The sequence below is a fragment of the Mesoplodon mirus genome, assembly GCF_964341445.2.
Source record: "Mesoplodon mirus genome assembly, chromosome: 5".
Classification (NCBI taxonomy): domain Eukaryota; kingdom Metazoa; phylum Chordata; class Mammalia; order Artiodactyla; family Ziphiidae; genus Mesoplodon; species Mesoplodon mirus.
The window spans coordinates 70,996,198-71,012,034 of NC_138980.1; the positions used below are offsets into that span (position 1 = coordinate 70,996,198).

At 46.0% G+C, this 15,837-nt stretch overlaps 1 protein-coding gene across 6 annotated transcripts in view; it reads right to left on the reverse strand.

Moving 5' to 3' along the window:
• Positions 1-425: 425 nt before the first annotated feature.
• The window catches only part of SLC25A48 (solute carrier family 25 member 48), a 43,267-nt gene continuing 27,855 nt past the window's right edge, over positions 426-15,837 (reverse strand). For 4 of the 6 annotated variants that reach the window (XM_082622000.1, XM_082622003.1, XM_082621999.1 and 1 more), the window contains one exon: positions 14,184-15,382. In XM_082622000.1, coding sequence (XP_082478126.1) covers positions 15,039-15,382 — 344 coding nt within the window. In that variant the 3' untranslated portion in view covers positions 14,184-15,038. Of the gene's footprint in view, positions 1,916-5,100; positions 5,231-14,183; positions 15,383-15,837 lie in introns of those variants that run through there. The other 2 variants (XM_082622002.1, XM_082622001.1) reach the window with 1 other exon arrangement.

Genomic DNA, 15,837 nt, shown 5'->3' on the forward strand with positions numbered 1-15,837 from the left:
ACCCGTGTCCCCTGCAGGCGGATTCTTAACCACTGCGCCACCAGGGAAGCCCCAACATGTATATTTTTAAAGGAGTAACATCACACATTTTACCCTTCCACTTCATTTTTGCACTTAATATACGGCCAGCATCATATTTCCATGTTAACTTACCTCCTTCAATCACGCAGAGGAGCCAAGATGATCAAAAGAACCTGGGACAGGTTCTGACACCTGAAGAAGGTTGTTGTGGATCTCAGCTCATCAGGAGCACCCAGCAGAAGACCCCACCTGGCCTCGTGAATACAAGACTCTTCTGAACAAACTGGCAACCAGCAGCAGCGCCAGGAAATGGTCTAGCTGAGGAGGACTTAAGAAACATGTTCTGGGTTGTGTTATACAAAACACCTCAGGTTCCCCTGGGAATGAACCAGATGCTAGTCAGCTTCTCTTCACCAGCATCCATAGTGCCTGCCGGGCCCAGCGATGCATGCAGACCCATCTCTCATGTAAACAGAACCGTCTCTAATATGCCAGAATGGAAGTACCACAGGGGCCCTTCATGGTTGTCCCCGACACCAAGGACAGCGTCTGCATGTAGTAAATGCTCAAAAACGTTTGATGACTGAAGGAATGAGCAAACATCCTGCTGCTGGAGGGATGAAGAGTTTAGACCACAGCCTATAGAGCTGCCCAGGGACCCCGCAGTGCCAGGGGTAGTAAAGGAGAAAAATCAAGGAGACCATACTGAGGGTTTTATTTCAAGCAGGGAACCCTTTGCTACAGTAACAGCATAAGTTGAGGAGACTGAACACTTTCAACTTGGTGCCAGAGCCATGCTTTGTGTTGGTGCTGGGTCTGCTGGGGGAGGGGATTTTCAGAGACATTCTCCAAATCACTCAAGGGGGATGCGAGGCAGTGGAAAAATCAAGGAAGACCCTTTCAAGGGGAAAAAAGGGGTGGTGGTGGGGAATCTAAGGATATTTCCCCCACCAGGATTTAAGCCAGGAATAGATGCATCACGCTGGCTGGTGGCGGCTTCCCAGGGCACTGTGTTGAGAAGGATTCGGGAGCTGCATTCAGCTCACGAGGAAGGGGCTGTATGACTGATTAGGGACGCTCTTGGGGGCGTGGAAGTGGCAGTGACATCATGGACACATAACAGCAAAAGAGCAGTGGCCTCCCCACGTGGTCCCAGGGAGAAGTAAAATTTAGATTACATCATAATGGAAATCAGACTGTGGACAAAGAGTTCATTTTGTTCTGTTTTGTCCTCCATGTGAAAATAAGGCCCAGAGAACGCCCACCTGACCTGTGCTCAATGCTGCCATCCCGGAGATGCTGCAGCCACGCGTGCCACTGTCCGGGGAAGAGAAACCTGCTACAGGGCTTCCCCGCCACCCTGACCACCTGAGGCAGCTGGGGAAAAAGGAGCGAGCTTGCCATCTGAGTTCCTCTCCTCACCTGTGTCGAGCAGGCTCCTCTCTGGGCCGGTGACATCCACAGGGGTCTAAGCAGAGGGAATAATGAGGGTGGCCAGTCTCTTGGAAGCCAGGCGGAAGCATCTGATACAGAAATGGTTTTATTTGGGAACTTCGAGACAACTCCAGCTCCTCTGTGAATTCCCAGTGAGTTTACAGCAGTCTTGGGGGCAGGGTCTATTTGATCCTGCTTGATATCAGGTGCCAGTGAGGATCTGAAATAGATGATCATGAATCAAAGGTCCTTCCAAGGCAGCAGCTCAGCGGCCCCAGCCCAGAGGTGAGCAAGAGTGTTTTCAACTGGGAAAGCAGGGATCCCGGAGGTGAGACCGGTTGGCTGAGGGTCGGCAGGGAGGCGTTCTTTCTCTTCAGTAAATTCGCTACCGCAGGTTCTAGAGACGCCGCCATCAGCATCAGCTGTAGCAGAATGAGGCCCTGGTCAGGTGATGCTGGCTCTGGGAAGAAAGAGGAAAGGTAAGACTTTCATCTAACTGGGGTTATCAGTCAGTGAGATCCAGGAGTCAATCCATCTGAAAACTGTTTTTGTGAAGCAACACTGGGCAAAGTATCGCCATGAGAACAGACTGGGGAAAGGCTATGAGGTTGTCTGGGGTTATCTGTAAAAGTTTGATAAAAGATATTGTAGGAAAACATGTATCTTCCTGCCTTGAAAATAAATTTTCCTGAAGTTGAAAGTGGGCCAATGAAGTCTGAATATCACAGCAGAGGGTGGACCAGCAGCATTCCAGGAAAGTTCTGCGGGCAGGGGATGCTGGTGGGCCAGTAGGGATGGTGCAGTTGGACTCACAGGCCTCGGACCTGAGAATTCAGGTCAGTGCTTGGATTCACAAGCGCTGACCGCTGAGCAGTGGTTGGGACCCCACTTCTACCACCAAAAGTCATCTTCCTCGTACAGTCTGGTCCTGGTTTCTCCATGTGAACAGACAAGACTAACCACAACACAAAACCACCACCTTGTGCAGTATTTACTGGGTTTCAAATGATCCTTGGGTCACTCATATGTGTGATCTGGGAGCGAGATAACTGAGTGGATGAGTGAGAGGGAAGTGCTCTTTCTTTCCAGGACTTCATGGGAGCGGGGGCAGGGGGGGCTGGGGACGGGGGGAGGGCTCTGTATCCAGTGGTTGGAAGGGGGCTGGAGCTGCTTGGGGCTGGACTCTATTCCCTGCAGGCACCTGGAAACAATTCCATGCCGTTCCCACCACCTGTGCCCAGGAATCGGGATAGACAGCATCCCACCACTTTTTAGGCTCCCTAATTCTCTAACTACCTCATCCCACTCTGTCCTCAGTCTTAGATTACTAGGCAGACACTGGCTGCCTTGTCTTCAAAGAGTGGGTTTTACTGCTGCCTGGGGCATGACCCGCCTGAGATCTCAGCCCGACTTGATAAATTCAGATCCAGGACTCATTAAAGGGCTTTGGTGTTCTTGGATTAGAGCAGGAAGTTGAACTCCTTGGGTGAGGCTTGTTCAAGATGAGGCTCCAGAAGAGTCACTGGGAACACCCTCCTCCACCTGAGAGGCACCAGTCCCCTTGCCACCCCAGCAAAGAAAAGGCACACAGACATCTGTGCCCCTTGTCCTATCAGAGCACTTTCAGAAGGAAAAGCTTCCAGCTGGGGCACTGCTCTGAAAGGCCAAATCCAGGACAATCAGGATTGGGCTTGCTAGCAACGCCTTCTTTCCTCCTGAAGCAGCCAATCACCAGGGTGGCCACAAGTGGCAGGCTGCCATGGCTCAGGCAAGCATCCAGCGACTCTGGGATCTGTGAAGCCTTAGCATTAAACCCGCTTTGCAGCTGAAGATTTAATGACATGGAAAAATGGTCCTGAACTAGTAAATGGGAGGAGTGAGTTATAAAATACTGAGTAAAGTTGGATCCCATTTGGGGGATAAAAAAGTTGGAAGAATATTAACAAGGTCATGAGATTACAGGTATTTTTATTTTGTTCTTTCTGTTTATTTGTATTTTCTATTTTTTCCTACAATAAAAATGCATTGATTTTATGATAGGATTTTTTTAAAGTCACTTTCATCTGTTAAAAGGGGGATGTGGCCAGTTTCTGGGCACAGCTTTAAGAACCAGACTTCTCTTCCCTGTCTTGGACATAACCCAAGTTCAGTGACTCTTTACCCAGGATATTTAATTATGCAAAATGTGTTGCTGCCCTTTTCCTTTAGTAAGAGAGGGCAAAATGCCAGAAAGCTGTGGATATAGGTGCTTTAGTGAAAAGCTAAAGCATGTTATTTAAAGCCAGTGTCCAGGGCTGGGCCTCAGCTCATTCTCATGAGCCTGATCCATCCTGCCCTTCCCTTGGCTCTAGGGTCTGGCCCCATCCATGCATCCTAGCCAGACTCTGATGCCCCAGGGCAGTCAACAGGGAGGTTGGCTAGACCTTCCTAATGAAGACAATCCTTTTTGAGAGAATGTGCAGTCACCACGACTGAAGCAAAATGGTGCCTTGTTTTCTAGAAAATTCAGTGACTCATCCCACTTTGCCTTCTGAGCTCTGCAAACAACTAGTTTGGAGCTAGAGAAGGAGAAACAAGGGAGGAAAAGAAGGGGAGGAATTGAGGGGATATTGGAAGTTGATCATCCATCTACTCAACGGTGTTTCTGAGTGGCCATTTGTGTTTCAGGCTTCGTGAGAAGCACTAGTGATACAGAGGTGAAAACATAGTTACAGCTCTCCTGGAACCTTCGTGCTGGCTGGGGTGTGAGGAAAGTTGGCAGGCAGTTATAACGCAAGGGCATGTGGTAGGGACACAGCAGAGCCTACAGCAGGCACACATCCTCCTGGCTGAGACATCAGGGCAGGCTTCCTTGAGGAGGAGACCTCTACACCAAGGCTTGGACAACAAAGAGGAGTTGGTGAGGCCAAAAACAAGAGGAAGGCCTGAGAAGAGGGTGTCAGGCAAGGGCGGCATGCACAAAGACCCAGAGGCTAGAGTGAGGATGGTATGTTTAAGATGCTGGTGAGAACGAGGCTGTTAAGGACCGACACATAACCTAGAGGGCAATGGGAAGCCATTGAGGACACTGGAGCAAGGGAGTCACTTGTTCAGATTTCTGTTTTTAGATCCCTTTGGCTGCAGTGACCTTTCTACAATGAGAACAGGAAAAGGAGAGGGTGAGGGAGGCAGGGATGGTATAGCAGAGGCTGTCCTCTAGAGCTCTGGGAGCCTGTCCTCAGACCTAGACTGAGTTCAATAGGGAGGTGGGGAGATGCGGCCTGTGTAACAGGCAGTGGGCACCCTGGTTCAAGTCCTCAGTCTTGAGCCTGGGTTATTTAAATTGTACAGTGAAGCTAAACACGCATCTCTCCAAGGGCTGTTGAAGCTACTGAATGGGAAACAGATAGGTGAGCTCACTATAAACAGGTAAGTTCTGTGCCGACCTCAGTTACTGAGCGTCCAGCTCACCATCAGCCACAGGTGGGCATTTCAGAAGGGCTTTTTGATGACAAGAAGGGTGGTAATTCTAGCCCAGAATTAACACAGATTAAACAGGAAACAAATGACAGAGGGATATTTCAGAAGGCCACACCATTTTCACCTCAAAGAAGAAAGTTTTAAGCTCCAGGAGGGCACAAGTGGCTGGGAAGGAGGTGCACTGACCTTGCGCTCAGGGGCTGGTCGCCACGTGGTCCCCGCGGATGGCCTGCAGCGAGAGCTCGTACCCAAGGAACATGGCCGCGCTCATGGGGAAGCCCCGCATGGCATTGACCGTGATGCCTCTGAAAAACACCTTTGGCAGGAGGCGGCATTATCACAGGGCACTGACCTGCACCTTCCGCAGGGCTGCCACCGAGGGCAGAGCCAGGGCCGGCGCTGCTGCCCACCCACGCAGCCCCCTGTCCCAGGCTGGACCCTACAGAGCCCAAAGGACCGGGAAGGTGGAGACCCTCCCCCGCCCAGCACACACACACCCCAGCCACGCCCCCGCCCTCAGCCACGTCACTTCTGAAGGCGCGTTCCTTCGCAGGCCCGGTACGCATGCGCTACATACTATGAACCAACAGGTGAGTCCCGCGAACACCACAAACACTCGCTTAATTGTTCCGCTCTCTCGTGAGCATGCGCACACATGCTCGGTTCTCGGGACTCTGCAAGTCAGAGCTCCACATGCTTTGCAGTGGTAGAGCACCCGGCCATGACCAACAACTGTGACAGGTGCTTCACAGGACGTCCCCAAAGGGGCAGGGTAGGGGGAACTCAGGCCCTGCTCAAGATGACACACCTGGAGTCCAGGTACAGTTTGCCAGTTAGTAGCTGTGTTACTTGGGAAAATAGCAAAGTCTCTAGAAGTCAATTTTCCCAACTGTCAAATGGGGGTAATAATACTATTGACCTCCTACAGTTTTTGAGGGAATAGATGAGACGTTGCTCTTAAAGGCATTTTCACAGTGCCTGTCCAGCAGTAAAGCACTCCTTAACTGTTGACAATCACACCACCATCCTTATTATCAGTAGTCACCACTTCATACAGAGTAGCACTCCACTTTGGTCATGAGTATGAGCGCTGAGGAGTAGTACCAGTGGTCTAAACCCGGCCTTTAATACAAGAAGACTGTATTTGTCTTCACCTCTAGGTATGAATATGGTAAGATGCTTTCCTTCCACTCTGAATCTTCCTGCGTAGTGCTGGGTAGACACTGATCTCTGTGATGTGGTTCCAGCCGTTGGGAAGTTGATAACCTACTAGGGAAGATAAGCCCCATTCAGGAGTAACTACAGTATAACCTAGAACATGATGAGAATAAATAAAGGCCTTGGTGAGGGGCGGAATGAGAGGTGGAATGCCATTAAATGTCTTCTCTGGGAAGAGATCACATGTCTGAAGGCAAATCACTACCCAAGTGTGAATGACCTGAGAACTGTCAGGTATAAGATGTAAACTTGTTTATTGATGCCTGTATAATTTACTGTTTACGGACTAGACCTGGTACTATAATTTTCAGAAGGTAGAAATCCCTTACATGTCCCCAGTTTTCTTAGTTGTTGGACACTGTGATGTCAGGGTAGGTGCAGGCCACTGTCATGGGCCAGGACATCAGGTGACAGACATCCCTTCAGGAGAGGCGCCTGCACCATGGCACTCGTGGCAGCCTGGGATGTGCAGCTTTGTCAGGAAGGAGAGAGAAGGGCCTCAGTGTACCTTGGGGGCTGAGGGAGGGTTGGCCCCAGGGAAGGGAGCTTAAGATCCCCAGAGGTGAGCAAGTGGCCCAGCCAAACCCTGGAGCAATTCAGGTAGGGGGCAAGAAGCCTCCTTGTAACATTAGTACTCCTCTCTAATGTCTAATCTTTATGGAATTCCACAGGCTCAGCCAGGGTGACTGAATAGGAGCAAGGAACTGGGTCAGCCTCTGAGAGGAAAATTCCATGCCGGATGCACACAGAGGCTCCCGTGTGCACCGGGGTTTGGCTCTGCAAGGCGAGGCAAGCCAGGCAGGATGCAGCTTGAAATGTGATCCTCCTCTCCCATGGCACTGGGCCGTGCAGGAGCCGTGGGCCACTTCAGGCAGCCAGAGTTCATGAATGCATGAACGAACGAACTCCTTGATGTGAAAAAAGAATGGTCTCTGGGCTGAAAGCATCCTGGTGGTGGTTGTGGTAGTGGGGGATTCCTGGAGTGGAGGGAGGCCTTCAGATCCCCCAAGTGGCAGAACCAAACAGTAACTAACACTGGTGCCTACTTACCCCTAGCTATGGCCTGCTCTGCTGTGAGGCCCAAAGATGGCAAAAATAGTGCAGAGCTACTGGCTATCACCTTGGCTTTTGGAACACAAAAACAGTAGACAGAGTCTTTCCTCATGAATCCTCAATGGCTCCCCACTTCCCAAAGTCAAGTCCATACCCTTCCCTGGCCTTCCAGGACCCACATGCTCTCTCCTTGCACTTCTCTGAGCTGCCTCTTACACTTGACACTGTGGGCAGTATATTGGCCTGCCATTTATTCCTCCTAATAGGCCAGCTCTCTCTCACCACTGAGCCTCTTCTGGTCCCCTCTGCTGGAATCCTCCCCAGACTTGGCTATACCCTCTGGTAGCCCTGCCATGGCCACCCCAAGTAGGATTATGGCCCACTGTCTTCTGTGCCCTCAGTATCTCTGCCATCACAGCACTTCTCACACCATCCTCCAATCACCTATGATTTGTCTATCCCTTCATTAATAGTCCCAGTCAGAGTAGTGACAGCAGGGCTGTGTGTGTGGCTCACATCTGAATCCCTAGCATCTGCATGGTGCTTGCTAGAGGATCCTCTATAAATCTTATTAAATGAATCAATGGATGGATGGACAGGCAGATAAATGAATGAGTGAATGAATGAATGAATGCATGAACGAACAAACTCCTTGATGTGAAAAAAGAATGGTCTCTGGGCTGAAAGCATCCTGGTGGTAGTTGTGGTAGTGGGGGATTCCTGGAGTGGAGGGAGGCCTTCAGATCCCCCAAGTGGCAGAACAAAGAGTAACCAACACTGGTGCCTACTTACAAATGGTCCCCTCCATCTCTCCTTAGAGTCATCCAGTCTCATCCCACTGTCACAAACCCCCTCACAACAGTCACCTCTGTGGAGCTAGAGGACATCAAGTCAGTCCTCCAGCCTCCTTATTGCAGATGACAGCTCTCCATGTGTGAGCCATGGCCCATGTGGTTTAGGACAATCCTCTCAGCAGGCAGAGAATGGATCCAAAACTACCCCATCTTTCTACCGTTCTGACTTGGGAATGCCCCAGAAGTCCATGGACTTACTAGTTCCCCTACCATAAAGACTGCTTTACTGGTAATCACTGAGTTACAAGGGGTTACTAAAATTGAGTACCATTGCCGTTATTTCACTCCTTTCCAGTTCTTTACTGTCACTGAGTTCTTCTTCCATAGGGAAGTGAGAATAGGTTGCAGCCTCAGTGAGCTGCAGTAAAACTGTTTGGGAATGCGTACTCCACAAAGCCAGCACTCAAGCTCACTAGGATTGGAGCCATCCCTCGGCCTTGGGAAAAGATGCTCCACCTGCCGCTGCTGGGGATCTGACTGTGAGACCACCCAACTTTCCAGAGCTGTATAAGATTATTTTTTTAATCATGATACTATGTATGTTTATATGCAAACACATATACAAACATACATAAATATACATACACACATATATGCTTGCATAGGCTGCGAATATTTTGAAAATATATCACAAGAAACTTATAACAGTGATTGCCTTTGAGAGAAGACTAGCAGGGGGTCACAGGAGGACGTTTAGACAGTATATCCTCTTATACCTTTTGAAGCTTCCTATGTTCACATACTACAAATTTTTTTTTTGTGTGTGTGGTACGCTTGCCTCTCACTGTTGTGGCCTCTCCTGTTGTGGAGCGCAGGCTCCAGACGCGCAGGCTCAGCAGCCATGGCTCACGGGCCTAGCCGCTCCGCAGCATGTGGGATCTTCCCGGACCGGGGCACGAATCTGTGTCCCCTGCATCGGCAGGCGGACTCTCAACCACTGCACCACCAGGAAAACCCCACATACTACAAATTTTTTAAGCAACTAATAAAAAATAATTTCAGTCAATGATGTGGTTAATCAAGTTGAATATTGCTATCTCTGCTTAAAACCTGTCTCTGAATATAAACTGTGGGTCAGACACTTTTGAGGTTAAGAAATCAATCATCTGACCTCAGTTGTTTTCTAGGACTTTGCTTTTAACAGAACACAGTAAATTTTTGGAGGAAATAATATCAGCAATATATTTTGCTTCTACAGGACTTTTTGGAAAAATGGTACATTAATATTTGGGGAAATAGAAAAAAAATCTCAAATAAAAACTGAGCATCTCTTTTGAATCTCTCTTATGTGTCACTCTGTATTTGTTGGTTGAATCACAAACTGTGCTTCTGCTAAAAAAATACAAATGACAACTGATTCAACATCTATTTATGATAAAAATGATAAAGGCCATATATGACAAGCCCACAGATAACTTCTTAATCAATGGTGAAAAGCTGAAAGCATTTCCTCTAAGATCAGGAAGAAGACGAGGGTATCCACTCTTGCCACTTTTATTTAGCATAGTATTGGGAGTCCTAGCCACAGCAATCAGAGAAGAAAAAGAAATAAAAGGAATCTGAATTGGAAAAGAAGAAGTAAAACTGTCACTGTTTGCAGATGACATGATACTATACATAGGAAATCCTAAAGATGCCCCCAAAAAACTACCAGAACTCTTCAATGAATTTAGTAAAGTTTCAGGATACAAAATTAATACACAGAAATTTGTTGCTAACAATGAACTATCAGAAAGAGAAATTAAGAAAACTGTCCCGCTTACAATTGCATAAAAAATACCTAGGAATAAATCTAACTAAGGAGGTAAAAGGTACTTGGTAAACTATAAGACATCAATGAAAGACACTGAAGATGACATAAACAGTTGGAAAGATATACCATGCTCATGGATTGGAAGAATTAATATTATTAAAAAGACTATACTCCCCAAGGCAATCTACAGATGAAATGCAACCCCTATCAAAATATCAATGGCATTTTTCATGGAACTAGAACAAATAATTCTAAAATTTGGATGGAAAAACAAAAGACCCTGAATAGCCAAAACAATCTTAAGAACAAAGAACAAAGCTAGAGGTACCATGCTCCCTGATTTCAAACTATACTACAAAGCTACAGTAATCAAAACAGTATGATACTGGCACAAAAACAGACACATAGATCAATGGAACAGAATAGAGGACGCAGAGGTGAACCCATGCTTATATGGGCAATTGATCTATGACAAAGGAGGCAAGAATATACAATGGGGAAAATAAAGCCTCTTCAATAATGGTGTTGGAAAAACTGGGCTACCTTCTCGCACCCTATATAAGTGCAAAGTGCATTAAAGACTTAAACGTAAGACCTGAAACCATAAAACTTCTAGAAGAAAACATAGGCTATACATTCTTTGACATCAATCTTAGCAATATTTTTTGAGATCAGTCTCCTCAGGTAAGGGAAACAAAAGCAAAAATAAACAAATGGGACTATATTGAACTAAAAAGCTTTTTCACAGTGAAGGAAACTACCAGCAAAATGAAAACGCTGCCTACTGAATGACAGAAGATATTTGCAAATGATATATCTGATAAGGGGTTAATATCCAAAATATACAAAGAACTCATATAACTCAACATCAAAAAACCAAACAACCCAATTAAAAACTGGGCAGAGGACCTGCAAAGACATTTTTCCAAAGAAGACACACAGATGGCCAACATGCTCATGAAAAGATGCTCAAAATCACTAATCATCAGGGAAATGCAAATCAAAACCACAATGAGATAGCACCTCACACCAGTCAGAATGGCTGTTATCAAAAAGACAAGAAATAACATGTGTTGGTGAGGATGTGGAGAAAAGGGAACCCTTGCACACTGTTGGTGGGAATGTAAATTGGTGCAGCACTATGGAAAATAGTATGGAGGTTCCTCAAAAAAAATTAAAAATAGAACTACCATACAATCCAGCAATTCCACTCCTGGGTATTTACCTAAAGACAATAAAAACACTAATTAGAAAAGATACATGCACTCCTATGTTCATTGCAGCATTATTTACAATAGCCAAGACTGAATTAAATATTGACATTTGTGAAAACATGGATGGACCTAGAAGGTATTATGCTAAGTGAAATAAGTCAGAGAAAGACATATACTGTATGATTTCACTTATGTGTGGAGTCTAAAAATCAAAACAAATGAACAAACATAACTAACCGGAAACAGAGTGATAGATACAGAGAACAAACAGGTTGTTGCCAAAGGGGAAGGATGTTGAGGAGGAGAGAAATAGGTGAGGGAAATTAACAGGTACAAACTTGCAGTTACAAACTAAGTGAGTAATGGGTATGAAATGTACTGTGTGAGGAATATAGTCAATAATTATGTAATATCTTTGTATGATGACAGGCGGTAACTAGACTTATCATGGTGATCATTTTGAAATGCATAGGAATGTCAAATCACTATGCTGTGTACCAGGAACTAACAAAGTGTTGTAGGTCAATTATACTTTTAAAACAAACAGAGAAAAAGAGATCAGATTTGTGGTTACCAGAAGTGAGGGGTGGTGGGAGGGGATGTACAACAATGATAAATATAATGAACACTGCTGTACATTATGTGTGAAAGTGGTTAAGAGAGTAGATCCTGAGTTCTCATCACAAGGAAAAAAGTATTTTTCTATTTCTTTAAGTTGTATCTATATGAGATGATAGATGTTCACTAAACTTATTGTGGTCATCATTTCATGATATATGTAAGTCAAATCATTATGCTGTACACCTTAAACATCTACAGTGCTGTATGTCCATTATATCTCAATAAAACTGGAAAAGAAAAAACAACAACTGAGGTGAGAATTCTAGGAACATGGCAGAGTAGAAAATACCAGGACTCTGTCTCCTCACCTAGATAACTATTACACAGATAGAATTTGTCTGATGTAACTACTTTAGAACTCTGGAGTTTACTGAAGGCTTCCAACTTCCAGGGGAGAGTTTGGGCAGTGGTTAATTTCAGTCAATGTCAGCATTTAGCACAGTAGCAGCTACCCACCCCCCATCCCAAGCCCTTTGGCAGGCATCTATGCACATGTTCCTGGAGTAACCTGCACACAGCCTGTGGGAACCAGGGTGTGCAATGAGAACCTTGTCCTCCAAATACTGGACATCTCTGTTCTGGTCACTGATTGCTGTTTCTGATCATGAGGTACAAAGAGGAGGGCAGTCATTCTTGTTTAACCTCCCCCTCCATCTTGCAACCCCCTTGTTCACTGGCAGAAGTGACTTCCAGGGAATTTAAAGGGATGGTGCCCCTTTCCCTTCCTTTCATTTCTCTATTTTTCCTCTTTTGGGAGCCAGACATTAAAGACTAGGACATTCAAAAGCAACTGCATGTATGAGGAAAATTACAAAGTGACTGCGTATGCCCAGGGAAAGGCACAGGCTCAGAAAAACACTGAGAAAACCTTAAGTTTACACCTCTGGTTGATCATTGGCACAGAGATAGTCTACAACAATCAAAAACAATAACAAAACCCACTACACCCTGGGGAAGAGGGAGAATTGGATTTCTAGAGTTACCACATTATTAGATTCAAATGTCTAGTTTTCAATTAAAAATCACAAGGCATATAAGAAACAAGAAAGTGTGGTCCACTCAAAGAAAAAAAATCAAAATAAAATGTCCCTGAAAAAGACCTGATAGCATACCTACTTGACAAAGACTTTAAAATATCCTTCTTGAAGATGCTTGAAGAACTAAAGAAAGATGTGAAGAGAGTCAAGAAGATGATATGTGAACAAAATAGAAATATCAATAAAGAAATAGAAAACCCAGAAAGAAAGCAAACAAATTCTGGAGCTGAAAAGCACTGAATGAATGAATGAATAACTGAAATGAAAAATTTACTAGAATGATTCAAAGGTTTATTTGAACAGGCAGAGGAAAGAATCAGCAAACTTAAAGATAGGACAAGAGAAATTATTGAGTCTGAGAGACAGAAAGAAAAAACATTGAAGAAAAGTAAACAGAGCCTAAGGGACTTGTGGGAAACTATCAAACAGAGCAACATATTCATTGTGGGAGTCCAAGGAGAAGAGAGAGAGAGAGAGAGAGAGAGAGAGAGAGAGAGAGAGAGAGAGACAGAGAATATTTGAAGTAATAGGGCCAAAAACTTCCCAAACATGATGAAAGACATGAATATAAACATCAGAGAAGCTCAATGAACTCCAAGTAAGATGAACTTAAAGAGACCTACAAGAAGACACATTATAATAAACTTTTGAAAGACAAAGAGAGAGTCTTGAAAGCAGATAAAAAGTATCCTCTATAAGACTTTCAGCAGATTACTCATCAGAAACTTTAACAGCCAGAAGGCAATGGGTGAATATATCCAAAGTGCTGAAAGGAAAAAAACAAAACTGTCAACAAAGGATTCTATATCCAGAAAAACTATCCTTCAAGAGTGAGAGAGAAATCAAGACATTCCCAGATAAACAAAAGCTGAAGGAGTTCATTACCATTAGATCTACCCTGTAAGAAATGCTCAAGAGAGCCCTGCAGGCTGAAATAAAATCACTAGACAGTAACTTGAAGCTGTATGAAGAGATATTGTAAAAATCTCACAAAAGGTAAATACATGGGGAGAGTGACACTAGCATCATGGCAGCCCCAAATGTCCCTTATTTTGTCCTCACTTCAACAACAAAAATTCAGCATCCATCCATGAACAAAAGTGCCTCTGTGGGAGTTGTGGGATCTAGCACCATACACCGAGGGACCCAAGAGGAGTCTTGCCCACCTGTGCATCAGCTAATAGGCAGACAGACCTCAGTACTGGCAGCGAAACCTGCAGTAGCCTGTGAATTGGCTCCAGCCACCCTTGGCTGTAGTCCAGGAGCAGGAGAACACCGACTTGGGAGGTCACACACAGATGAGAGAGCCTTTGTGGAAGTCCACGTTTCCAGAGGAGAAGCTCTGGCACTCCATTGGAGCAAAAAAACAGAAGTTTGGACACACTGGAGTGGCAGTTAGTAAGGATTGGAGGGCTTGGGATGAGGCAGTCACGTGAGATAAGGCCCAGAGGTCAGTAGTAACATTAACACTAATAAAACTACTAATATTAATGCTAATGCTAAACAGATGACCCTTTCTAAATGTTCTCTATGTGTTATACATTAAACTGAGCACTGTTTATATGCCTAATTTAATTTAACCTACAAATATCTCTGCTGTTCATGGTAGGGGTGATTATCACTGGAGAAATTGAGGCCCAGAGAGGGGAAGCTTGCCTGGATTCCCCCAGTTCACAAGTAGCCAGGCCTGGCTTTGCACTCAAGTCTGCTGACTCTAAGAGGCATGCCAAGAAAGCCAGGGGGGGCTTCCCTGGTGGCGCAGTGGTTGAGAGTCCGCCTGCCGATGCAGGGGACATGGGTTCATGCCCTGGTCCGGGAAGATCCCACATGCCGCAGAGCGGCTGGGCTCGTGAGCCATGGCCGTGTACTGCAAAAAAAAAAAAAAAAAAAAAAAAAAAGAAAGCCAGGGGCCCATTTGAGGAAGAGCAAGCATGAGGGTACTAGGGGGTATAGTGGGAGGCAAGATAGATGGGGATGTTTATAACTTTGGACACTACATGTGGAAACCTGATCTTCATTCTGAGATCGTTTAGAGGCAAGTAGAGGCTTGGGTTTAGGATAAGCCCTTTAGGTTCAGGAGAAGGAAGACAAGGCCAGGCTAGAGGCTGCCTCAGTAGCCAAGACCAGAGGTGATGGGGTCTGGACTTGTGTGGGGTGGAAAGCAGAAGAGAGATCAGGGAATTGGAACCCGCAAGATGTGATGATTGAGGTGGTTCTGGGAATTCCCACTTATGGGAGGGGTGAGGCTGAGGTGCTGAGCAGGGAGTGAGGAGGGAGCTCCTAGCCTTTCTGGATGAGGAGGCCAGCTTTGGTAACACAGATGTGGGTCCAGACCCCGGCTCTGCCACATACCAGCTGTGTGACCTCAGGTAGTTTACCGGTCCTCTCTGAACCCATCAGCTGGGTGCACACCCACTTCTTCCTCCAGGCCGGGGCTAGGACTGGATGAAACAAGTGCTTCATAATTTAACTGCCAGCACCTCGGTTTCCTGAGTCCCTTCTCTGTAGTCTCACATCTTCCAAAATCTCTGACCCTACCTTCCAGGGACTGACACTGACCCTGCATGACTGCTGTGGGGCTTACTTTAAGACCTTCCTTCTGGTAACTCTGGGAGATACAGTCCAGGACACCTTTGTATTTGTTTACATAAACCCCGTCAGCTTGCAGTCGACTCTTCACGACATCCATAGGAGTTGCTGTCCCCCAAGAAATTGCTCCTGTTAAGAGAGAGACAAACAGGTATCAGGGGCTGGCTGGTTGGGGTCTGGAGGGGACCCGGCTCCCTGCAGATTTCCACCATTCAGAGGCTTAATATGCTGCTGGGGGACGTGGAAAGAGCTCAAGGTCAGGACCTATGAAGGGGGTTCTTGATTCTCCCTCACCACTTGCTGTGGGACTTTGCAGAAGTCTCCTGCCACCTCTAGGCCTTGGGTTTGTCTTCTGTAAAATGGGCCAGCAGTACCTATCTTCATGGGGTTGCTATGAGGACAAATAACCTGATGCATGTGAAGCATTTAGCACAGTTCCAGGTCCATCGCTAGTGCTTCCTAAGCAGAAAGCTTTATTAGCAGCTTTTATTGGAGGAACAGGAACAGGCCCCATAGTACTTTCCAGGCACAGGGGAGGGAGATCAGGGTGAGGCCTGAGGCTGAAGGCTGGCAGCTCCCCAGAG